General features: G+C 39.6%; 1 protein-coding gene across 10 annotated transcripts in view; it reads left to right on the top strand.

Annotated features, from left to right (window-relative positions):
* HECW1 (HECT, C2 and WW domain containing E3 ubiquitin protein ligase 1) overlaps positions 1-26,660 on the top strand; it is a 430,370-nt gene that overhangs the window by 238,701 nt on the left and 165,009 nt on the right. For all 10 annotated transcript variants that reach the window (XM_032430461.1, XM_032430464.1, XM_032430466.1 and 7 more), the window contains one exon: positions 2,652-2,746. In XM_032430461.1, coding sequence (XP_032286352.1) covers positions 2,652-2,746 — 95 coding nt within the window. The remainder of the gene's footprint in view (positions 1-2,651; positions 2,747-26,660) is intronic.

The raw sequence follows: 26,660 nt of genomic DNA, 5'->3' as shown, positions 1-26,660 counted from the left end.
AGTATGTTGCATCTATCCCTACTTTGTTGTTGTTGTTGTTGTTTTAATCAAGAATGGATACTGTATTTTGTCAAATGCTTTTTCTGAGGATCATATGGCTCTTATCTAAAATAAGACCTTTCTTACTTAAAGGCATTGGAATAATTTTATTTGAAAGGAAAGCTAGTAGTGCCTGTTTAGAATGCCTGTTATCTAAAATTTTCTTCCACCCAACTGTGCTTGAGGTGAAGCCATTGGCCCCTCCTTGCTGATGTCATCGGCACCTACAAGCAGAGGAACTTAAACTGCACTGGCTCAGAGAGGTTGCCTAGCTATATAGGCTCACTGCTTTATTCAGTGTCCCCCATGATCCCTAACCTACAAGATAGCTGCCTTTCAGGCTGAAGCAGTAGTGGATCTGGATGTGTATACCTAACAACGTGCAGATAACTGTGAGGTGCCCTGAAGAATGCAGAATTAGGTTGGAAGATTGTCCACAAGAAGAGCTTAAAAGGCAATCGACAATAATGTAAAATCACTGCAGGGAAAGAATGACTTAGGAGGGAATTGGAAAGTATTGATGTATCTAAAGGAAGAGCATATCCACTAAAAGGTGAGCACCCAGGTATCATCCAGGCAGTGGGAAGTCTCGACAAGTACAGTTCAATGGATAAAAAAGAGTAAATACAAATGGCTAATTAAAATTTGATGAAAAAATGTTTAATCTCACTACTAATCAAATACATGAAATAAAAATGAAATATTACTTTAAAGTTATATTTAATTGATAATACTCAATATTAACAAGAGTTCCATGAAATGGTCAGAGCTACATTTTCTTTTCTTTTCTTTTTTTTTTTTTTAAAGATTTTATTTATTTATTTGACAGAGAGAGAGCGAGAGCAGGAACACAAGCAGGGGGAGTGGGAGAGGGAGAAGCAGGCCTCCTGCCGAGCAGGGAACCCGATGTGGGACTCGATCCCAGGACCCTGGGATCATGACCTGAGCCGAAGGCAGATGCTTAACGACTGAGCCACCCAGGCACCCCAGAGCTACATTTTCTGATGAAAGTGTAAAGTGCTCTTTGGGAAGCAGTTTGGCCACAAGAAGGGAGAATCCTTAAAATATTCACATCTTCTAAAGCATAATATTGCAGTACTCATATCTTCTATGTCAAGAAACCTTTCTATATATAGTAAAGTTTACAGATAACAGAAACCCCAAAATAACAGTGGAAAACAACATAAATGTTATCTGCAAGGGAGGCTCCAAAATAAAGTACTTTAGCTGGACAGTACCATCCAAAGTAAAATTGAGATTTTGTCATTAAGGAGGAAAGGGAGAATGGGTGTTGGGTAGGTAACCAGCAAGTTTTGCTCCATTATCCTATGGAGAAATCTTGAACTTCAACATAATTTTCAAAAAGTCATTCATTTTTAGGGAAAAGCCCAAATTTTCAAAATTACAGGAATACTTACAATCACAAATCAATTCAATGATTCCATAAAACAAAGAATGTTATCAACAAAGGTTTGATAGTTGAACCTGATTGTTTAATGTTAATTTTTTAAAATGCAGTTTTATTGCATTATTATTTTACTACATTACATATAATATTAAAGCTTATACTCTCAGATGTACATAAAAACACTCATAGAAGATTTTTTTATACTTTTCTTCATTGTTCATATTCTCCATAATGAACATATCTAAAATTCGTGCTAAGAAAATTGTCGACATTATTTTTTGAAACATTACAACCGACAAATTCCCAGATTTGAGAAACAGGATCTCAAATTGGAGATTTCTCATGTTGTTCCAAACAAAATTAATATAAGGGGCTAACACATAGCCTGGCAAATTTTTCAAATTTAAAGGAAAAATCCTACAAACAGTAAATTGGGAAAAGCAAGTCACCTTCAAATGAACTAGACTCAGGTTGGCCACAGATTTTGTCTTTAGTCATCATGCTCATCATGCATTATTTGCACTCTAAGAACTTTTATTTGCTTATCCAATACCTTATGAGGTGGGTACTATTGTTAGTTCTATTTATTTTACAAGGAACATGGAGTAAGGGAGGTTAAGGGACTTGCTTGTTGTCTCATAGATTGTCAGTAATGGAGCCAAAAGGCAAACCCAGGCAGGGTACCCCAAGGCCATATCTTTTCTACTTACATAGATAGGACTTTGAAGAAAAACAAACCGTGATGCAAAGAGGTTATCACTGATGTGTATCAGAGTTTGGAAAATATGCCTCCCATCCATGTATTTCAGTAACTTCTCAAAGTCCTCCTCCAAGTTGCTAAGATACTAATTACAATGAATTAAATAACCAAAAATTACAGAACAGACTGGTGGTAGGCATCAAACCACCCAGAATCTTAGGATTAAGGGTTAATTCCAAATAACCTCTAATGGGATTGGATGGATGCTGAGAAGTTGAAATAATGGATTTCACTTGGGTACAAAGGGCAATTTTTGATGGCACATTTTTAGAAAGATGTCAGACCTGTCCACGGAGCCACATGTTGAATAAGCATCATCAGATGTGGCCTGCTTGGCTCATGGGAGGAATTACGTGGCAGTTCCTGGGGCTGTCCCTCTGGAGATGGTTATCTCTTCCTGGATCATACCCTGCTTCTCAGTACCGTTTGATTTTTGTTTTTCAGCTGAAACTAAGATCTGCTTCAAATACTACCATGGTGTGAGTGGAGCCCTGCGAGCCACCACGCCCAGTGTCACAGTCAAAAACTCTGCAGCTCCTGTAAGTCCCATTTCTTCCTCTTTGGTCAGAGCTAATCCTGGTGCTTCTTTGCTTTTTCCCATTTCGTGTGTGTGTGTGTGTGTGTGTACACATATGCAGATATAGTGATAGATTATAAGTAGATAGACAGAAACAATCTCAAAATAGTGAAGAGGAATGAGATCCAAAGGCAAACTTATTAAAATCATACCACTTTTTGTTTGTGAAATGTTAAGTTTCAATAGTGAGATGTTTGTAATAGACTCATGCTTAATAGCAGTGAATAACAAGTGTTTCTTTGGAATGCATTTTTAAAATTCCTTGGTTTTAAGTATTTATATTTTCATATGTTTTAATTTCTTTTTACGCTTATAAATAAATTTATGGAATAGAAATTTATAATCTCAGACTGATTTGGGTCATAAAATTATAAAATGGTGGGCCTAGGAAAGACTAGAATCGCTGGTCCTTTTTTCCTTTATGTGAATGAAGAAACTGCCTGAAGTGCCTAAGTAACTTACCTGAGCTCACAGTTGCAAACCAGGGATTTAAGTCATGTCTTCTGTTTGTTGCTCTCTGATTTTGCTCAGTACTCCAGTAATAAATGCTGTCTTTTCCTTAATTACAGTCTAGTTTGCGTCTTTGTGGTGCTTCTTACCTTTGTTCTCAATACATCTGATTAGCTGAAATCTACTTTGAAGTGGCACTCCATTTCCTTTTCACATAAAATAAAGATTAGTCGGTGGGGGAGGCTGACCAAAAACCAGTAAGGACTTTGTCAGGGTGGTGTGTTAAGTAGAAAAGATTTGGTTTCTTCTATGTAAAAAAAAAAAAAGAGAGAGAGAGAGAGCCTGGGTAGCTCAGTCAGTTAAGCATCGGACTCTTGATTTTAGCTCAGGTCTTGATCTCAGGGTTGTGAGGTCAAGCCCCATGTCGGGCTCCAGTGAGAAAACTTGAAGTGGAATATGAATGATTTAGAAAGACCTTTGCCTCTAAAAGACACGGTTTTGCTGTTTCATAAGTCAGTCCTTTAGGGTGTGGAAGATGAGTGACTTGAGTCCTTGGTGGTATAACCAAGTGATTTGGGGAAGTATTCCCAGAGTGCCAGACCCCCCTCCCTGGGCCCATCACGTGTGGGACATTCTCAAAAGAGGGTGCCTAGAAAAGCCAAAGAGGCCTTGATAGAAGTGGCCAGTTGTCCAGGCAGGAGGGTCAGCTAAATCGAGGCGGCCAAGTTGGAGTTGGGGCTGAATTGAACCAGAGGCCCGAACACACAGCAGACAAAGAAGGGAGGCTGGACATGGAGGCTACTGAAGCAGGAAAAGCTTTCCAGGCCCAGGCACAGCCTGTCATGCAATGAGGCAGCTTCTCTCCAGACACACTGATTTCTCAAGCCAGGGTGGGTTTTGCACAGTGATGGACAAGCCTTTTTGGCTCAAGGCTGGAATGGGAGAGGAGAGTTCCTCACCTGCTTCTGCTCAGACTGGTACCGTGGGTGAGCTTGGGCAGCCCTGGAATCTTTAGGATTCCCTTTTTGGAGAAGGCTCTCTGGAACTTTTGGCTTCTCTGAAGTCAGCCTACTGGGGACTCCAGAGGTAATCTGCTTCCCAGACCAAAGCAAAATGCGATACACATCATCCCAGAAGTGTGCAGTGTAAGCCTAAAAGAAAACAAGGTGCCAGCTACCTGGAAAACTGCCTGGATTGCACAGTAGACAAGCTTTACAAAGTGGGATAAACTGTCAACAAATAGGTTTTCCAGGGGCTGCCGACAAGAAACAGGGGTGCTGTCTGAGAAGAGGAAACGGCATGTGGGGTGCTTCAACTTATTATTTGACAGGAAGTACGGGAGACGGCATTGAATGTGAGTCAGCCCTGACCTCATCTTTGTTATTCCACCTGGGCTACCATTGCTTGCCCTTAAATCGCAGACATCTTGAAATACTTTGACACGTTGCCGTCATCCTGATGATCATCCCCATAATGATTTTCTCACATACATCAGTAGACACTCGGGTTAACGCTTTTATGTAAGTTCCGCAGACAACTTTTGTTTCTCTTCTTAATCCCCACGCATGCGAGCACCAGATCATAAGGCCAAATGATGCCAGGAACCGAGAGTAGTGCTCCCACTGCCATGGTGGAATTTGCAGAGGGAGCATGCATTTTCCAGCAGACAGTATTTTAATGTGCAGTTGGGTTTTAGAATAGTTAAACCCCTGGTTCTTACAGCATGGTGCACTCTTCAGAGGAGTCTCACTCGCCTTATTTTAGTTGATTCACAGCGCATCTGTGAGACAGGCGGGAAGTACCATTTTGGTTATAGGACCATTTTGGCTATCTGGTGATGGAGTTTCTGATAAAATCTAGCAGCCTTCTGGGTTAAGTAAGTACTTGCAGTCTGGTCTAAGGACTTATGCACACTGTTTCTAAGGGGAAATGCTATTCAAGTTTTCCAAAATCAATTTGCCAATAACCTTTGAGCATCCATTTTTCAATGGAGGATTTCTGGTGCTGCACTAATCTCTTAAAAAGATGGCTGCCAATGGCCATGATGTCATGCCCTGAGGGTCAGTGAGTTAGTCTGTGGCGCTATGCTAAAAGTATAATTCTTTGAAAAGCAGGGGAAGATGTCAAATGCCCCCTTGGTATATAATCAGCACTTCAGTGTCTTGAGCACAGCAGATTCTCAGTATGTTTTAATTCTTTTTCTCATTTCCTCATTCCCCCTTATCCTTTGACAGTCATTGAGGTCCCAGTAATAAAAAGAGGTTGTCACCTATCCTTATCTTTCCAAGGCTCTCATTGATTTATTATTCTTAACTGTATATCAGAAACTATGATGAGTAAGGGGTATAGAAATGAATGAAATATGAGTCCTGGCATTGAGAACTCGTGGTTATGCTCTTGTGACTTACAAATACGATTTGAAATGCCCAGTGCTGGGGTGTGAAAAGCCGCTGGGCTGGTGTGTAGAGTGAGCAGTGAGGAGGCGCCGGCAGCTGGGAAGGCCTTCAGAGGAGGTGGCGTGCGGGCAGCAGGGATGGGATTTGTGAGGCTCTGGAGGGAGTAAAGCACTGGCGGAAGGACGGCAAGTGCAAAGGTGTGGGGATAGGAAAGTGCCACAGGCCTGACAGGGAAGGAGACCTAAACTGTGTTAGATCTAATGAATATACGACTTACTTAATTTTTGCCATATAGCTCCCTGTACTTTGTTTCCCATACTGTTTGTATCTTATTGGGAGCACCTAGCATATGGTTTTACTTATATTTTCTATAGAAGATCACGTTCAAAATAAGCTCTTTCTCTCAGTATTTTTGCTACCTTTCCCTGTGCATCACAGCCCCTCTTATAAGCCTCATGGTATTTTTTTTTCCTCTCCCTATTCATACATCGAAGGACAGAAATCTCTCCCTACCTACAATTTGCCAAAAGATGGGAACGGTAAATTGTCCTTAGCTCAGCACACTGTGAATTTGCCAGCTTTTCCTTCAGGTCCATGCTTCTTCCACAGCAGGTTTCCAATCTGCCCTTCCCTTTTTGTGGACCACGGGGCATCCTCTAGTGGGATCTACTGGATGGGGAGAGAGCCCTCCCTCTGCCTGCTGGGTTCTCTGCAGGGCAAGAGATTCAGATGCAACCTGTAGCTTTTCTCAGTGTGTGCTCCCCACGCCTGCTTTCCAGGACTGTCCCCGAGGGGCGTTCACTGCACAGTGCAGTGACCACCACAAGTTCCCTCATCCCCAGCCGTGAGGAGGCCTGGGGACTGTAGCCTCTGGATACAGAAAATAGGTAGCTGTTGGAAGCATAATTGCAGCAGGGTCAGGAAGCTGGGTCCAGGGAGTTGAGGAAGGGCCACCACAGTGAGGGGTAGACAGAGGATGTTAGTTCCTGCCTTACCTGGGGCTTGCTGTAGAGGGTTCCCCAGATTTCGATTTAGACAGGAATGTATCTCTTACTCAGTCTTCATCAAGATTTTTTTTTAAAAAGACTGAAGTGGATTTATTAATATCTGATAAAATAGATTTCAACACCAGAAAGTATTTGCAGGCATGTCATAACAATAGAAGAGTAACCAGGAGGCCATAACAATCGTAAATCACAAATAAATTATAAAACAATCATAAATATGTACCTATTAACAGAACTTGAAAATACATGAAGGAAAGCTGGACAGAATTAAAAGGATAAATAAAAAATTCCACAATCATAGTGGAGACATTAACACCTCTCTCAGCAATAGATGAAACAACTAGATTAGAAAATCAACAAAAACACAAATTTGAACAATATTTTCATCAAGATTTTAATTTGTGGAAATCCCATCAGAATTTTGTTATTCTGGATTGTTTTTATCCCTAACTCACATTGCTATTGTCTGGCTACCTATTAGTATCTTCTAGCTTTTTCAATGAGAAATTGGAAGTGAACATACCCGTTTCTGCTCCTTCTTTCACCACTTTGATCCAATGTCTCAGCAACCAAGCTTTTGATGATAATTGAACAGCAGAAAGTTCAAAGCAAAGTTCTCTGCCAAAACATGAAATATATTTCCGTAAGTTCATGTTCACACATTCATTTGCTTTGTCAGACTACCAAGCAGAGATAGAGTTCACATTCTCCTATTGGAAAAATAAAAAAACTGAATAGGCCATTTGTCTGGAAATGTAGGCTAAGTTAGTACTCTAAAATAAGATCAGGTTCATGGGGCACCTGGGTGGCTCAGTCAGCTAAGTGGCCAACTCGGTTTTGACTGAGGTCATGATCTCAGGGTCCTGAGATCAAGCCCCCCTTTCCAGGCTCTGGAACCTGGATATGTGGAGTCCGCTTGTCCCTCTCCCCCACCCTTCCCCACTGCCCCTCTCCCCACTCATGCTCTCTTTCTCTGTGTCTCTCTCTAAAATAAAATCTTTTAAAAAAATAAAAATAAAATAAAATAAGATCAGGTTAAGATTTTCTTTACAAACAGTCTGGGTCTCCTGCAATGGACAATGGACAAATACGTGAATAATAGCCCCCAAACTCTAAGTCATTAAACTTTGTTCTAGTAATATTTGTCTTGGGAATTTTAAAAGCAGATTTTTCAGAAAAAAAATTTTAAATCATTAAAAATAACTATAGAATAGCTACCTTAAAGTTATGAACCTCCTGGAAAACACTCTGGCCAGATTAGTTGCAAAATTGACTCACAGGCAAGTGATTGATGGGACCAGCTGTCAAACAGAATTGTTAGACATAAACCGATAATTTGATCAGCTTCATAAAAGATAGTAAAATGATCTTGTGGTTTACCATTGGGAGAGATTAAGTGGCAAGACTAGTTGCTGAATGAAGTCATTCTTGATAAGCATCGGTTGCAATGTATCATCAGTTTGGGGGTGAAGATCGCCCAGTTTATTAAAGGGTCCCCGTCCTCCTGTCTGTCCACATGGAGTCTCAGCTTCACCCCCAAATGTGTCAAGAAGTATTCCCAAAATTAAAGGAGGAGTAAAGAGTTTATCCCTCTTGTTACCTGGGATGTCCGGCACTGCTCTGCTGGAGTGGCCCTGGTTTTGGACCCACGAGAGACCCGGCAGAGGTTCTCACAGCCCCAGGCACAGGCAGTCTTGAGCAAACCTTGGGATGGCAGCGCTTCCCAAAGGGCTACTATTTCATGATTTTAGTTCTTTAAATGAGTTTGCAATGTAAAGAATTGCCTCTACACAGTGAAAGAGGGACTTGAGGAAAGTTCAGAGGCATTTTCCTTAAATCGTAAGAAAACAGGGCCTTGTAAGGATTTAGTCGGAATTGAGCCCTTTGTGATCTCACCAGACTTGTGCCCTATAATCATATTCTTAAATCTGCCCTCTTTTCCCATTCTGATGCTGGAAACCTGGCCCCATGACAGTTTGGGAAGGTGACATGATGTTTATTTTATAATTGGATGTGGATTTTAAAATTGCCGTAGGAGCCTTTTGTGAATTAATTCTGTTTTGTCTGTTTTCTCACTAACCCATCCATAATTTATTTTTGTAGCTTGTCACCAGCACCTGTCCAACCAGGCATTAAAAGAGAACTTCATCAATAATCCGATGATGAGATGAAATTCTGAGAGTTAGTCCCTAATATTCTGAAAATCAGTTTCTAAATGAAATAATCTCAGTTACGCTAGAAGGGCAAGAAGTCTGAAGTAATTAGACTGTACATTTTTCTAATTTTTCATTTCTTTCCTTCATATCTATGCCTATTAGCCTTTCTTTAGGAGAGAACTTAAGAAAACATTTTGATTTGTAGAAGCCATAAATCAAATGCTACAGATAAAACACAATAAATGTAAACTTGAGTGCTCCTGCTAAAGCTGCACGCATGATTTATTTACATGCAAAGGATCAATGTTGCCCAGACATTTACTAGTGAGCTATAGAATGATTTTATAAGGGGGTATTTTACAAGATCTCCTGACTATTGTGACTTTAAAGTCTGTCTCCATTCCACAAAGTCTGGGATGCACTGGGAAAGGGATTTCTCAGAGGAATAGGGAGAAGTTGGTGGTTAGGTTTTTTTTTTTTAACCTTTTGATCCCCTGAACCAATTTTATAGTTAGATATTGACATAACATATCATTTCTTCTATTTGAGAATCCATAGCCACCTTTTGTCTCATTCCTAATCTGGCAAATTGTTTTATGGTGCTCAGAACTTCTTGCCTCTAATCCTCTTTCTCCAGAAACCACTCCCAACTCCTCAGCAGCAAACCCCCCCCCACCCACCCCGTATATGCAGCACTCTGATTCCCCAGCCTTGGAGGTCTGCTGAGAACATAGTTATTTTGTACATCTTTGTATAGCCTATGGCTTCTATAATTCATTTATTCAGTTATTTATTTATTAGTGAGCTCTTCTGTGTTGACCACTAGTTATACAAAACTGAACAGAATAAATGCCCATCCTCTTGAAGACACCTGCCTGGGATGGGGTTAAGTAGTGGGGAGACAGACTAGAAAACAGACAATAACAAAGGACTATTCTAAGTGCTGTGGGAATGGACACATAGGGCACTTCGGGAGGACCAAGGATGAGCAGGCCCAGAACATGATGGAAGGCTTTCTAAGTGGAGCGGACCAAATCATGGCCAGGATTCCTGATCAATCCCCTTATTTTTGTCTACACTGTTTTACCCAGTGTCGGGACGTGTTATTCACATGTATATCTTCAGCAAAAGTCCCTTGAGGTTTTGATTAGACTAAAACAGGGGAACATTTAAACATTTGTATTTTGGCTAACACATCAGATGGACTCATTTTTGTAGAAGAGAAATAAGAGGAAAGGAAATCACAGCCACACCATGCATCCTCTACTAGAGAATTTACCCAGGTCCTGCCCACAATCATACCTCTTAAAAAGGTACCCTGAACGTTTGGATTCCATCGTGGCCCAACATTAAGAAATTTTGTTCTATTTCAGCAGAAGAGGTTCAGAGCTTATTTTAAAGTGGAATTTTGGGGTCTTGAGTCTGGAGGTGGTGTTTCCTGATAAGGTTCTTCTATCAGCTTTATTTTGGCATAGGGGTGGTTTACATCCTTCCTTTCTGGGGTGTGGGAAGCAAATGCCAAATCACATCCTCTTCATTGTCCATAGAAACCAAATTTGAAAATACCTAGACACATATCACTAGTGGGAAGTGGAGATCCTCTGTATTTTTTTAAGAGCCACGTTCTTACACCGGGGTTGGGGTATCTATGAAGCCCTGATGTTATATGGATGTGTTCATGAATGTCCTAGGGGGTGGATCTTAGGCATTCATTAGGTTCTGAACAGGGTTCATGGTCCCAGAAAGCTTATCACTGTTAGAGAAAACACCAGTATCACTCTTTGCTGATATAGAGACCTAATTTGTTAGGCTTTGTACTGTTAAAAGTCTACCTTTGCCTTTTTTGGAGTAAACACCCCAGTCTTTGGCAACCCAAAGAATAAAGCCAAGAATGTTCTTAATGAAAGGAAACAAGTAGTAAATACCTAGATAAGAGACCCAAATCTAGAAAAGAGATGAATCTAGACATGAATGTATTCAGGGAACCTGATACAGAAGGACATGAAAATTAAATGAAGGCCTCTTAAACAGAAAGCTTTTTGTTTTTCTTCTGCAGCAGGATACAAATGTTGACATCCCAGGGATTAGAGGCAAGGAGCTTGGCACAGAGTAGACAAATTAAAAAGTATTTATTCTTCCTAAAGCAAAGCAAAATGGATGAATTAATAGGTGAGGTCTTTCAAACAATTGAGGTATAAGTAAATCTCATACAATTTAAACATTCTAGAGCAAACAGAAAGAAAAAAGCTTCTAAATAATTTTCCTTACCCACCATAGAACTAAAACCAGAACTGTCAAAGAGAGCACTAAAATAGAAAACTATAGGTCGATCTTATGGATGAATGTAAATATAAAATCCTTAGGTTAAATATTGGCAAATAGATTTTAAAAGGATTATTAAAATAAAATTATACGCAGGTTGTAAAGTTGCCTCAATATTCAGAAAATTATTATTACAATAAAGTATGTGAATAGAAAACCGCATCATCCTCTCCATAGATACAAAAAAAAAGCATCTCACATTTCTTTCTCTTAATAATGCTTGTACTTTCAGAATAATGCTAAGTAATAGTGGTATTACTAGAGGTATTAGTAGTGATCTCTGTCTTGTTCTGTTTCTAGTGGTTCCCCAGAAAACATAGGCAAGAAATGAAGATTCAATATTGGAAAGAGAAACAAAATTATCATTACTTTTAAATGACCTGACTATATTATTCAAAATAATTGGGACTCTTAGAAACAATAAATTATATCTAATATGTAAGAATTAATAGCTGTACTATAAGCAAAGAAAACCAATTAGAAAACATAATGGAAAAAGGTTTTCATTTTAGATTAACCAAGAAAAATAAAATATCTTAATAAGAAATGTGCAAGACCATGACCTCAAAGAGTTATCTTCACTCACATGTTCGCTGCATCATTATTCACAATAGCCAAGATATGAAAGCAACCTAAGTGTCTGTCAGTGGATGAATGGATGAAGATAATATGAGAGAGAGACAGACAGACAGATAGATGAATATTATTCAGATGTGAGAAAGAAGAAAATCCTGCCATTTGTGAGAGCATAGATGAACCTTGAAGACATCATGCTAGCAAAATAAGCCAGAAAAAAAGACAAATATTGTACTGTTTCACATGTAGAATCTAAAAAGGCTGATCTCACACAATGTTATATGTCAATTATATCTCAATAGAAGTGGAAAAAAAGGTGCAAGACCAATTTATTTTTTATTTTTTTAAAGATTTTATATATTTATTTGAGATAGAGCAAGAGAGCGTGAGAGAGTGAGAGAGAGCATGAACAGGGGTGGAGAGAGGCAGAGGGAGAGGGATAAGCAGGCTCTCCACCGAGCAGGGAGCCTGATGCAGGGCTCGATCCCAGGACCCCGAGATCATGACCTGAGCTGAAGGCAGACGCTTAACTAACTGAGCCACCCAGGTACCCCTGTGCAAGACCAATTTAATGAAAAGTTTAGAACTATTGAAAGATATAGAAAATTTGAATATATGCAAAGATGAACTGTGTCCCTGTTTCAGAAGTAGTGTTTAAACTATATAAATTCCCTGTAAATTAATTTATAAATTCAACACAACTGCAATTAAAATATAAATAGATTGCTTTTGACAACAGAGTAACTCTAGCTTCATCAGAACCAGTATGTGAGAAAAGTTTATAATGGTTTTGGGAAATGAAAATAATGAGGAAAGACTAGCTTGCCAGGAATTAAAACGGGCTATGAAGCTATGAAAATTAAAATCATTAATGAAGAAAGAGACTAATAGGACAATGGAAAAGAAGAGAGTAAGAAAATAGACTCCAGGATATTGGAAACTTTAATTAACAGTTAACAGTAATATTTAAAATCAGTGTGGGAAAGAGAGATTTTACCATATGTGGTATTATGGCAGCTAAGCAAAGTTTTGAAATATATATATATATATATATATGTATACATCAAACCCTCTTATTATTCCTAATTCCTTATGTACATATGGATAGAAGTTTTCAATATTTAAAAAACATAAAAATTCTAGTAAGAAAGCATGCATAGTTTAAAATCTTGGAGAGGAACAGTTCTTTCTAATCAGAACACAAAATCTAAGGCCATAAAGGAAAAGTAGCAATAAATTGTATTAGCTACATTAAAAAAAAAAAAAAATCTGAATGGAAAAAAACTCTAAAAAGTAAAAAGTAGAAAATAAAAAGAAGAAACTGGTAAAAAATCAGGCAAAAAGCTAACTTCTTTAATTTACATAGAACTCATTTCTATTGTTTAAAGAAAAGACAAACCATTTTAGAAACAGGCAAAGAACCTGAAGTCGGTTTTTAGGGGAAAAAAATACAATCACCAATAAACACATAAAAAGATGCTCCATCAGGGGAATATAAAGACAACCACACTGGGAGAAAATATTTGGAAAATATATATCTGATAAAGGGCTGTTATCCAAAATATACAAAGAACTCTTAAAATCAGCAACGAGAAAATGAGCAACCCAATTTAAAAATAAGCAAAAGATCTGAACAGACACCTGACCGAAGAAGATATACAGATGGCAAATATGTACAGGAAAAAATGCTCCACATCATATGTCAACAGGGAAATGCAAACTAAAATGAGGAGATACAACTACACACCTATTAGAGTGGCTAAAACCCAGACACCGCCAACACTGCTGACAAGGATGTGGAGTAACAGGAATGCTCGTTCATTGCTGGTGGGAGTGCCAAACGGTACAGCCAGTTTGGAAGACAGTTTGATAGTTTTGTACAAAACCAAACATACTCTTACCACTCTTACCATATTATCCAGTGATCACACTCCATGGCGTTTATCAAAAAAATTGAAAATTCAAGTCCATACAAAAACCTACACACAGATGTTTATAGCAGCCTTATTCATAATTGCCAAAACTTGGAGGCAATCACGATGTCTTTCATTAGGTGAGTGGATAAATAAAGTATGGTACATCCAGACCATAGGATATTATTATGAGCTATCAAGCTACGGAAAGACATAGAGGAATCTTAAATGCGTATTGCTAAGTGAAAGAAGCCAATCTGTAAATGTTACATACTGTAGGATTCCAAATATATGACATTCTGGAAAAAGCAAAACCATAGAGACAGTAAAAAGATGAGTCATTGCCAGGAGCTGTGGGGCGGGAGGGATGAACAGTATGATACTCTAATGGTGGATACATACATGTTATTATACATTTGTTCAAACCCACAAAACGTACGACACCAAGAGTGAGCCCCAATGTGAACCAGGGACTTTGGGTGATAATGATGGAAGCACATAGATTCCTACATTGTAACAAAGATGGAAGATGTTGATGGTGGTGGAGGCTGTGTGTGTGTTGGGGCAGGGGGTTTCTGAGAGCTCTCTGTACTTTCTGCTTAGGTTTCCTGTGAACCTAAAACTGCTCTTAAAGAAAAATAATTAAAAAAAAAAAAGAGAGATGCTCCAATCAGAAAGCAAATATAACATGATCCAAAACAACATGGTATCTTTGAAATTTTGTAAGAGAAGGACTTTGTAGAAAGTGACAGCTAGGACATAATGGGGCATCTTTACACAGCTGGCACAGAAGCTTGACCTAAGGGCTACAGGAAAGGGAATCACTGAGTTAGAAGACAAACTAAGAAAGTTCACCTGAAACCCAGTGGAAATAAGAAACAAAAATAGAGAAAGAATAAAAAAGATCTAGAGATCAAATCTAGGGACAATAGGAATTTCCAAAAAAAAAAAAAAAAATTACGAATGAAATAAAAGATAAAAACCTTTTCTGATTTAAAAAAATATATACGTTAGACTAAACGTTGAAAATCCTAATCATATTTCAGATATCTGAATTTACATAGTAAAATACATATATATGTTCATGGTAGAAAATTGAGTAAGCATATAAATAAGAAGGAAAAATGATAATCCAACATGCAGCAAGCCTCTGGAACTATATCTGGAAGAATTTTCAAACTGAAGAATCCTATGAACAAGCAGAAGAAACTTTCAGGATACTTGGAAAAAAAACAAAAGCCAAGAAACTTTGAATGTTCCCTCCACAGCACTAAAGGTGGCAAGAAGATTATTTAAAGGAAACATTTTGTTTTCTACTGTATCAGCTGTCAAAGATACGTGAAGACAAGGGAAGACAGATATTCTCAAGCACGTAAGAATATAGAAATTGCCCACACATCAAAGACACAATCCCAGGTCTGAGGAAATTGTGGATGAAAGTGAATAAGGAAACTAATTAGCTATAAAATGATAGGCAAAATAATTGTGAGGATACATTATTGTTTTATTATTCAAACATATATTGTGTGATTTATTGCATGAATGGGTTGAACAAAAAATATTCTAACCTTAATTAAAAAGGCACTCTTAAAAACTCCTTTTTAAAGATTTTATTTATTTGAGAGAGAGAATGAGCAAGAGAGAGAGGGAGCACTTCTATTCCTGAGCAGCAAAGAGGACTCACATGGTGACTGTATTAGCGGGCAGGGCTGCCATAACAAAATGCCACAGATGGCGTGGCATAAACAGCAGACATTTATTTTCTCTCTTCTAGCCTTCTGAAAGCTAGACATCCTAGAGCAAGGTATTGGCAGGGTTGGTTTCTCCTGAGGCCTCTCTCTGTGGCTTGCAGATGGCCTCCTCCTCCCTGTGTCCTCACCTGCTGTTTTCTCTGTGCACGTGCATCTCTGGTGTCTCTTCCTCTTCTTATAAAAATGCCAGTCTGATTGGATTAGGGCCCTGCCCTAAAGACCTCATTTAACCTTAATTACCCCTTTAAAGGCTCTATCTCCAAATATAGTTACATTAGGAGTTAGGACCTCAGCATTCATAACAGAGACCCACTGTTTCCTTGCGCTGATTTGACAAAGTCTACTCTGTCTGTCTGCGTAGAGTGCCTGTGCCACAGGAGATCTCATACGGCTAGCTCGCTATCAACCATTGTACATAATATATATTTTATATATTTTTATAAATACATATTATCATATAAGTGTATAATTATATATTTAATATATATTAAAGTGTAAGGATTTTAGTCTAATTTTCTGGGAGGGACTCTATAATGAAATAGCACTGGAGATGAATGCTGATCCTAGAGCACCAGTCCTGTCTCCTTAGCCATATAAATACAGATACAGATGTAGACATAAATATAAATGTAGATATACATATATATGCATATATATAATTATATATGAATTTTTCTTTTCTTATTTACATGAGCTTGATCATCTCTCCACAATCTAACAAACCAAATGTATACTCATACATTACAACACTTAGCCATGAAACACTAGAGGTTTTTAAAATCAAAATTGGGAGACCTTGGTTTTGTCTGGTCAGCTAGACAACTACTAAATCATTCTGAACTCCTGTGAACTCAACCGGAGATCTAAGAAAAGAATAGCTGCAACTTTGCAAATAGAAAAGCAACCACTTTCTGCAAGAATGACAAGAAAGAAAAACTCACCTCAAAAAAAAAGAAAAAGAGGCAGTACTGACTGCCAGGGATCTAATCTATGGATATAAGTAAGATGTAGGAACTAGGGTTCAGAATAATGATTATAAAGATACTAGCTGGACTTGAAAAACCATAGAACACATGGATTCATTGTTTGTGCATAACACCAGTGCTCCATGCAGAATGTGCCCTCTTTAATACCCATCACCAGGCTAACCCATCCTCCCACCCCCTCCCCTCTAGAACCCTCAGTTTGTTTTTCAGAGTCCATAGTCTCTCATGGTTCATCTCCCCCTCCTTTTCCCCCCTTCATTCTTCCCCTCCTGCTATCTTCTTCTCCTTTTTTTTGTTTTTAACATATAACGTATTATTTGTTTCAGAGGTACAGGTCTGTGACTCAACAGTCTTGCACAATTCACAGCACTCACCATAGCACATACCCTCCCCAATGTCTATCACCCAGCTGCCCCATCCCTCCCACCCCCCACCACTCCAGCAACCCTCAGTTTGTTTCCTGAGATTAAGAATTCCTCATATCAGTGAGGTCATGTGATACATGTCTTTCTCTGATTGACTTATTTCACTCAGCATAACACCCTCCAGTTCCATCCACATCGTTGCAAATGGCAAGATTTCATTCCTTTTGATGGCTGCATAATATTCCATTGAATATATATAAGAAGCTGGTTCTTTGAAAGAATTAATAAGATTAATATACCCCTGGCCAGACTTATCAAAAAGAAAAGAGAAAGGACCCAAATAAATAAAATCATGAATGAAAGAGGAGAGAACACAACCAACACCAAAGAAATACAAACAATTATAAGAACATATTATGAGCAACTATATGCCAACATATTAGGCAATCTGGAAGAAATGGATGCATTCTTGGAAACATACAACTACCAAAATTGAAACCGGAAGAAACAGAAAACCTGAACAGACCCATAACCAGCAAGGAAATTGAAGCAGTAATCAAAAATCTCCCAACAAACAAGAGTCCAGGACTGGATGGCTCCCCAGGGGAATTCTACCAAACATTTAAAGAATTAATACCTATTCTACTGAAGCTGTTTCAAAAAATAGAAATGGAAGGAAAACTTCCCAACTCATTCTATGAGGCCAGCATTACCTTGATCCCAAAACAAGACAAAGATCCCACCAAAAAAGAGAATTACAGACCAATATCCCTGATGAACATGGATGCCAAAATCCTCACTAAGATACTAGCCAACAGGATCCAACAGTACCTTAAAAGGAGTATTCACCATGACCAAGTGGGATTTATTCCTAGGCTGCAAGGGTGGTTTAACATCTGCAAATCAATCAATGTGATACACTACATTAATAAAAGAAAGGACAAGAACCATATGATCTTCTCAATAGATGCAGAAAAAGCACTTGACAAAATACAGCATCCTTTCTTGATTAAAACCCTCCACAGTGTAGGGATAGAGGGAACATACCTTACTATCATAAAAGCCATCTATGAAAAGCCCACAGAGAATATCATTCTCAATGGGGAAAAACTGAGAGCTTTTATCCTAAGGTCAGGAATATAGCAGGGATGTCCACTATCACTACTGTTGTTTAACATAGTACTAGAAGTCCTAGCCTCAGCAATCAGACAACAAAAAGAAATAAAAGGCACCCAAATCGGCAAAGAAGGAATCAAACTCTCACTCTTCACAAATGACATGATACTCCATGTGGAAAACCCAAAAGACTCCAGCCCAAATCTTCTAGAACTTACACAGGAATTCAGCAAAATGGCAGGATATAAAATCAATGCACACAAATCAGTTGCATTTCTAAACACTAACAATGAGACAAAAGAAAGAGAAATTAAGGAGTCAGTCCCATTTATAATTGCACCAAAAATCATAAGATACCTAGGAATAAACCTAACCAAAGAGGCAAAGGATCTGAACTCAGAAAACTATAGAATACTCATAAAAGAAATTGGGGAAGACACAAAGAAGTAGAGAAACATTCCATGCTTATGGATTGGAAGAACAAATATTGTTAAAATGTCTATGCTACCCAGGCAGTCTATAAATTAAATGCAATCCCTATCAAAATACCATCGACATTTTTCACAGAGGAACGAATAATCCTAAAATTTATATAGAACCAGAAAAGACCCCAAATAGCCAAAGGAACGTTGAAAAAGAAAACCAAAGCTTGTGGTATCACAATGTCAGATTTCAAGCTATATTACAAAGCTGTGATCATCAAGAGAGTATGGTACTGGCACTAAAACAGACCCGTAGATCGATGGAACTGAATAGAGAAAATGGAAAAAGGACAGTCTCTTCAATAAATGGTACTGGGGAAATTGGACAACCACGGCAGAAGAATGAGACTGGACCATTTCCTTACACCACACACAAAAATAGACTCAAAATGGATGAAAGACCTAAATGTGAGACAGAAATCTAACAGAATCTTTGAGGAGAACACAGGCAGCAACCTCTGTGACCTCGGCCACAGCAACTTCTTCCTAGACAAGTCTCCAAAGACAAGGGAAACAAAGGCAAAAATGAACTATTGGGACTTCATCAAGATAAAAAGCTTTTACACAGCAGAGGAAACAGTTGACAAAACCAAAAGACAACTGACAGAATGGGAGAAGATATTTGCAAATGTCTTATCAGATAAAGGGCTCATATCCATGAGTTATAAAAAAATTTATCAAACTCAACACCAAAGAACAAATAATCCAATCAAGAAATGGGCAAAAGACAAACAGACATTTCTCTAAAGAAGACATACAAATGACCAACAGACACATGAAAAAATGCTCCGCATCACTTGGTGTCAGGGAAATACAAATCAAAACCACAATGAGATACCACCTCATACCAGTCAGAATGGCTCAAATTAACAAGTCAGGAAACGATAGATTTTGGCAAGGATGGGGAGAAAGGGCAACCTCTTACACTGTTGGTGGGAAAGCAAGCTGGTACGGCCACACTGGAGAACAGTATGGAGGTTCCTCAAAAAGTTTAAAATAGAGCTACCCTATGACCCAGCAATTGCACTGCTAGGTATTTACCTCAAAGATACAAATGTAGTGATCTGAAGGGGTACTTGCATCCCTTTCTAGCAGCAATGTCCACAATAGCCAAAGTATAGCAAAACCCCAGATGTCCATCAACAGATGAATGGATAAAGAAGATGTGGTATATATATATACAATGGAATACTACTCAGCCATCCAAAAAATGGAATCTTACCATTTGCTATGACGTGGGTAGAACTAGAAGGTATTATGCTAAGTGAAATAAGTCAATCAGAGAAAGACAATTATCATATGATCTCACTCATTGTGGAATTTAAGAAATGAAACAGAGGATCATAGGGGAAGAGAGAGAAAAATAAAACAAGACAAAATCAGTGAGGGAGAAAAACCATAAGAGACTCTTAATCATAGGAAAGAAATTGAAGGTTGCTGGAGGGCAGGAAGGTGGGGGGATGTGGTAACTGGGTGATGTACATTAAAGAGGGCACATGATTAATGAGCCCTAGGTATTATATAAGACTGATGAATGACTGAACTCTACATCTGAAACTAATAATACATTATATGTTAATTAATTGAATTTAAAATTTAAAAATGCAAGAAAAAAATAAAATGAAAATTGGACCAAAATAAGTATATAGGATATCATCCTTTTTAACATTCTAAAAGTATATAAATAGTATATGCTCTTTGGAAATACATAGAAACAAAGATAAAAATATCACCAGTAATCCCACCACTTAACAGCCTTAGGAACTCACAGAAATGAAGGGCTTTTGATTATCTCAGCCCTGGAGCCAGCATTTGGAGAAAGTTTAACAAGCCTCCCAGTGAGGGGGTCCCAGGCAGCATCTGGATTATGTGGATACTTATGGCCATCTGGCACAATGCCTTTTACACAGTAAGTGCCCAAAAAATGGTCACTAGGTCGGCAAAAATCTAGCTGAAATCTTGCTGGTTTTTAAATCCCAAATGTCCTTTCTATAAAAACTCTTTTTATTTACACTTCATTGAAGGATAAAAAATTTCAAATATAAAGATCTTAATTCCAGATTTGCAACTTTCAGTTCCAGTATTCAACTCAGTGGCCACACTCTGGAAAAAACCTTCCTTCAGGTAAAAAGTCTTGAGAAAAAGTATATTCTTACTTCCCAAGGATTTCACAGAGCCGATTAAGTAAATTAAATCTGAGCTGTACACAGATTGAATGAATGTAGTGTATAAAGCATTCTGGTTGGACAGAGATACACCTGGGACTTGGAAGGGAGGGCTCAGTTCCTCCTCATCTCAAGCAGAAAAATAATAGGCCACAGAGACATCGAGTCCAGGCTGGCCTGGTCTCCATCCCCAGGAAGCCCACCCTACCCTTACACCAACCACATTTTCAAACTTAAGAGTCCACGGTTGTCATGTACAGCAAACTGCCATCAACATTTTCGCCATCCTTGATCTATGAAGAAAGTGAAGTTCAGGTTGATTCGCAAGTGATTTGACTCCAATCTCTTCATTTCTTTGCTTCAAAACACAGGAGACTGACCCAGGGAGCCAAGCTCTCAAAATGTGCTTTTTCAAGAATTCGTTGTTCACCCTTCCCCCTCACAATAATTAATCTCAGGTTCTGGTAGATCGGTAAGTCCCACGCCCTCCAACCACCTGCATTGGACCATGAAGGGCCCTGCATTTAAGGCACTGTGGCTGACTGGGGAGCCAGGGCCAACACTTGTAGATCTGACATCTTCCCAGGTGCTGTTTCATTAGAGGCTCAAAAAGTCAGAATCAAGTCCTTGCATTTTAATACACAGAGATAATTACTTTTTGTCCTTTGGAGTTTTCCTTTGTAACTTTTGACAAAGATGGCAGAAGCCCTAAAATTAATAAAGTCTTCAAGGATGTTGCATGGGTAAACACCCTTATCTGTGTTTCCACCAAAGGGAAGTCATAATTACCAGGCAGCCGTAGGATCTAAAGTGGAAGTCTGATCCTCTGGATTTTCTTATACCTCTCCCAGGGCTGTGGATAATTTCTCCTCCCACATTCTTGACTGCAGCCATCTTTTATGAAAAATGGCTACTCTGTCCACATTTCAGAGGAGGTCAGTAGAACCTTAGCATTAATGCTTTGGTGTATGGGTGTGTTTATTTATACATCCAAATAGATGCATTTCCATATAGCCCCTAACAGGTTGTTGTGGAGAAATCCTTGAGTTTAACTGGAGCCAATTTAATTTCATTGGCCAATTATACAGTATATGTGTATTACACTTTCAGATTAAAAAAAAAATCATCCTTGCTTAAAGTTGCCAACATTAACCTAAGATTTTTTTTTAATCTAGCTATTTGAAATCATTATTCTTTCTCTTTCTAGACCCTTTCTAGCAATGTCTAACTCTCTTTAGTTTGCCTTTTCTTAAGGACTCAAAGAGCTAATATAAGGTGATTTTGCTCTCCTATGTGCGTGGTAACTATTGGGTGAGGGAAAAGGGGACTTCTCAGGAGGAAGTTTATTCAAGAGCAGGAGAATCTGACTTGTCAAAGAGCTACTCTATAACCTGGAACAATCACATAGTTTATGGGTGGAGTGCTCCCAGATAACCTGCCTTAGGAAGATTCTGCATTGTTCTCTCAGACATTCCAGTGGTGCATGATGAAGCACTTTGAACTAAAAAAACATATAGGCAACATACATCCCAGGTATAGGACATGAGGGGCTAATTATTGCGTCTGGGTGTGTGTGTGCGTGTGTGTGTGTGTGTGTCTGGGTCTGCGTCTGTGCACGTGCACAGGCACGCACCTTGTTAGGCTAATAGGAGTAGGAAATTAGAACACACTGAAGGCAGACAGAATTGGATTCAAATCCCTGCTCTCTGACCTACTGACTGTATGCCTTTGAAGCTGGGAATAAGATACCCAACCCCAACAGTTGTATGGGAATGTATCCTAGAAATGTTAAAGCAAGTTAGCAAGGGGGAAATGGTTTGTGTGGAAGCAAAATCATTTTATAGGTATCTTTTCAGGAACATCTTTCACTTAGTGAGAAGTAAATACTGTCCCAACAGTTGTATGGGCATTTTTGGCCTTACTCCTTCATATACTTAGTTCCCACTCTTAAAATCTTTAAAGCAATAATACAGGGGGAATATGGAATAAGAAAGTGGATAATACCATTTTGTCATAATTTTTCTTCTTACTTGGATTGTACAAATTAAAATTGGCCTGATGCTTTCCTCATTCATTGCCAAATATTGAAGAAAATATCCAATTACCCTATATTTCCCATACAATATTCAGGGATGTCAAAAAACTGAGATGGGTTCATACTCCTGGCCAGCAGGGTTATTCATGTAGAGTTAGGGTCCAGAAATGGGCATTATGGGTTCAAGGTTTGTCCCCGATGGGTCTAAGTCCAAATACTGTCACAGTTTCACCAAACACTGAAATGGATGAACCCTGCACATCCCTCCCTGGATGATCCCTTACATTGCTGGTATGCTCAGTCAGAGGGAGTGGATGGTAAAAAAAGAGCTCTGTGCAGAATGCAGTCCTTGTCTTTCATTCAGCAGACTTTGACCCACATAGAATAGCAGCTGACATACCCCCCATGATTTAATTTACCCAAAGGTTTTCAGTAAATTAATTTAATAGCTGTTTTTAAAAAGCAGAATTAAAGCAGTTTCTTTTTCCCCTCCAACCTCACAGATTTAGATGCAAAACCCAACTGTTGGCGCTCTTGCCTTCTTAGCTACACTTGCTGGTGGTAAAGTATAAAACCCAGGTCTGGAAGGGCAATGGATTTCAGGAATTTCATAATCCATTAGAACAAGATTCTAAATTCAAGGAGAATACAAAGACAGAGCTTCAGTACAGGGCTCCTCTCTTTCCCTGAGCACCTTCATTTACCACTTAATGGAGCAAGGCCCCCTCCACCCCATTCTCCTACCACACTGTCGGGACCCTCGTTATGCTTCATCTGGACCATTGCAGCTGCTTCAGTGTTGTGCCTTCTGATTCCATGGTTCTCAGCCTGAGGTGCAGCCTAGACTCACCTGGGGAGCTTTAAGCATATATGTCCATGCAACACCCAGAGGGTCCACCTCCCTGGGTCTAGAGAGGGTTGACGTAGTACGAAATCCCCTTCACTTCAGCCTCCAGGCTATGATCATGGAGCCTTCAGAGCACAATCTAAGCATTGAACTCCTGTCCAGAGCATCACCAAGCTTCTGCAATGAGTATGTCTTCCTTTCTGAAGTAAATTTGATCATTTAAATACAAAGTTATTTACCAAAAAATTAAACCAAACATTCAATGGCTCTCTCTTGCCTATAGGTAAAGGTCAAGTTCCTAAACATATACCACAATAAAAAAGAAATAAAAATAAAGCATAAATAAATTTAAATGTCCCAAATGTAGCAACACCAGCCTCCATTTCCTGACCCCTGCAGAGTCTCAGGGTCACCACGTTTTCCAGCTCAGGGATATGGCTGTGCTTGCAGCTCCCAGAACACCAGGCTAGTTTGCATTGCTCTGCCTTTGCTGCGGCAGTTCTCTCTGCCTACAGCCTCCTTCCTCCCCTTCCTCCCCTGGCTCATTCCACCTCATCCGGAGATACCCAGTTCAGGAGTGTCCAGCCTCCAGAGCAAACTTGGGCCATACCTCCACCTGCACAATATTGAAGCAATCTGTTGCCTGTCAAAAGATCAGCTCCTTAACGGAAGATGCCAAGTCCCCCACGGCACTCCAGGGCCACAGGAGAGAGATTGTGGGTGGACCTCCCTGGGTGACACACACAGCAGCCCCCTGGCCCTGCCTCTCCAACTGCCATTCTCCCCCTCATGGAGTTTTGTGGCACCTTTACCCTGACTTCTTTCCGTTGGCTTTCAGAGTATACTCTGGCATGGTTTGGCTTTAGTGAAAGTATGGTCTGTCAGTGCATAGGGCACAACAAAATGGTTGCAGATATGCGAGGAACACAGAGTCATGAAAGGATTGTTACTTAAGGGGAGGTTATCGTTCAAGGAGACTAGAGAGGTAAGTTTTATACATTTATACATATGTACATATACACATGTACATACATATACATTTTTATAATATACAACATAAATTATTCTATATGCTATACGATGTTTTATACACACGTTTTTTCAAAAAGTTGAGAAACATAGAATAAACTTGTTTTTAGATAGTAAGTTAGTTATATTTCCAAATGATACAGTTAATATATTTGTCTTTACCCTCCAAACACCTTTCTAGGTGTTTTACATTTAAAGCAATGGTTCCAGTTGTTAATCATGAACTGTCAATTTCTTGCCCCTACGAAGTGTCGTAAGAGTCTGGAAACGCAGGGAAAATTGTGTGTGTGTGTGTGTGTGTGTGTGTGTGTGTGTGTGTGGGCATGCACCTGCCCTGCCTTGCTCCAAAGAGGATTTCAGGTTACTTACAGAATACACAAGCATGTACTTGTAGTCAGTGAAGAGTGGGGCTCCTGGGTCAGGTGAGTGTGCTCATGACAATGGTGGGCACACATTTTACAGGGGCTGTGGTGGGGGCTGATGGCTATGTGTTCAAGTGGTCCTTGCTAACAGAGGAACAAGTCCTGTTATATAGTTCATGGTTTACCAGGGGATGAAACCCAGCCACAGTTGCTCAGGAGAAGTACATCTGTTGGTTCTAAGATAGGGCAGCTATTTCTCACAAGGCAAAAGAATGTGTTGAAAATGAGCTCTGGCTCATAAAGGAAATAGAGTGAGGAAGGGTGTATTAGTCTTCTATTGTTGTGTAACAAATTACCACAAAGCTAGCAGCTTAAAACAGCACATATTAGCTTACAGTTCTGTAGGTCAGAAGTCCAGTACATGATGGCTGTGTTCTCTGCTCAGCGGAATGCAGATAAATACAAAATCAAGGCATCAGCCAGGCTGAGTTCTCGTCTGGGAGTTCCAGGGGAAAATTCTGCTTTCAAGCTCAGTCTTGTAGGGAAGAATTCAGTTCCTCATGGTTGTAGTTCCCATTTCCTTGGTGGCTTTTCAAGATAGCAGTAGTGCATCAAACCCTTCTCACTCTGAAACTCTGACTCCCTCTGGCCTCTAGACCCAAATTTAAAAGGCTCATGTGATTAGATGCACCCTATTATCTCCCTCTCTCAAAGTCAACTGTGACATATCACATCACCTAATCACAGGATCAGTCCCTGGGATTATGCAGGGCTGGTATACCAGGGGCAGGAAACCTTGGGGCCCCTGGAAACTCTTTCCTGGCCCCAAAACTCTTAGGCCCCTTCTTGCCTGCCACAGGGCCCCTTCAGTCCTCCCAGTTTTGGGGGGTTGAAGATGGAGGAGGAAAGAGATAGGCCAAGCCAACTCAACCCAGAGTTCCTAACTACCTACATTATGTAGATGTTCACTCTCAGGGATGCACATGCCCTCTGAAGAAGCAGTGCTGCCACCTTTCCTTCCCCATGAGCTGCCAAGTACTTGCTCTAAGTCCAGCCTTATCACAAAGTAACCAGGGAGATGCTCAGAACTCCCTACATGTTTTCCCTATCTTCTGATGGAACCCTTCCAGAAGTTCTGCCCACTCCCACCTCCCTGCCTGCTGCAGCTCTGTGATCCCTAATCTCAACCTATGACCCTTCATCCCAGGCCCATGGTCCCTCAGATCGGCTCCAAGATAAGGGAGATGTGCTCATCCGCTGTCTGGGCCAACTGAAGAGTGGAGAAGCTTACTGCACAGTTGCTTGTATTTTGTATTTCATGAAGGCCAAGTATTATTTACAAAATTATTAAAAAAGCAGCTTGACATGAATTTGTTGGAAAACTGGGGATGGAAAAATATGGACAAGATTCCAAGTATATTAAATTAATCCAGATGAGCGTGGCGTAACAGACAATGGATTTGTTGACCTGAAGTGTGGATTTTTAAGAAAGTCTGGCTGAGCAGAAAATTGACCCACACATATAGAAGGCATGGAGGCAGCTCTCAGAGTACCCTTGGGTCACATCTCTTTTTCACAGCCAGCCAAGCAGGTCCCTCGATTGACCTTTTTATGCTTCACGTTTTTCATTGAAAAGTAAAGAATAAAATATTAGATAATCTGCTAACATAATACTTGTTATACCAACACAAGGGGGTGGTATAGGAGATTCCAGCTTCTGTCACCCCACAAAGATCAACAATTAGCTATCCATGAACAGAAACAGCTCTGGGGAAGCTGTGGAGTCCACTTAAGAAACTTCAGCAACACAGTGAACAAAAATCCTAAGAATAATCACACAAGAAGAGAAGGAAGACAGCTTTGTTTGGCTGCATCGCCGTCCTCTTCCCCCAGCTGACACTGCTCAGCACCCCCAGGG

Source organism: Phoca vitulina, unplaced genomic scaffold, assembly GCF_004348235.1.
Source record: "Phoca vitulina isolate PV1807 unplaced genomic scaffold, GSC_HSeal_1.0 scaffold44, whole genome shotgun sequence".
Lineage (NCBI taxonomy): Eukaryota > Metazoa > Chordata > Mammalia > Carnivora > Phocidae > Phoca > Phoca vitulina.
Note: the sequence above shows the minus strand (reverse complement) of the source record. Positions and strands in the feature narration are given on the sequence as shown.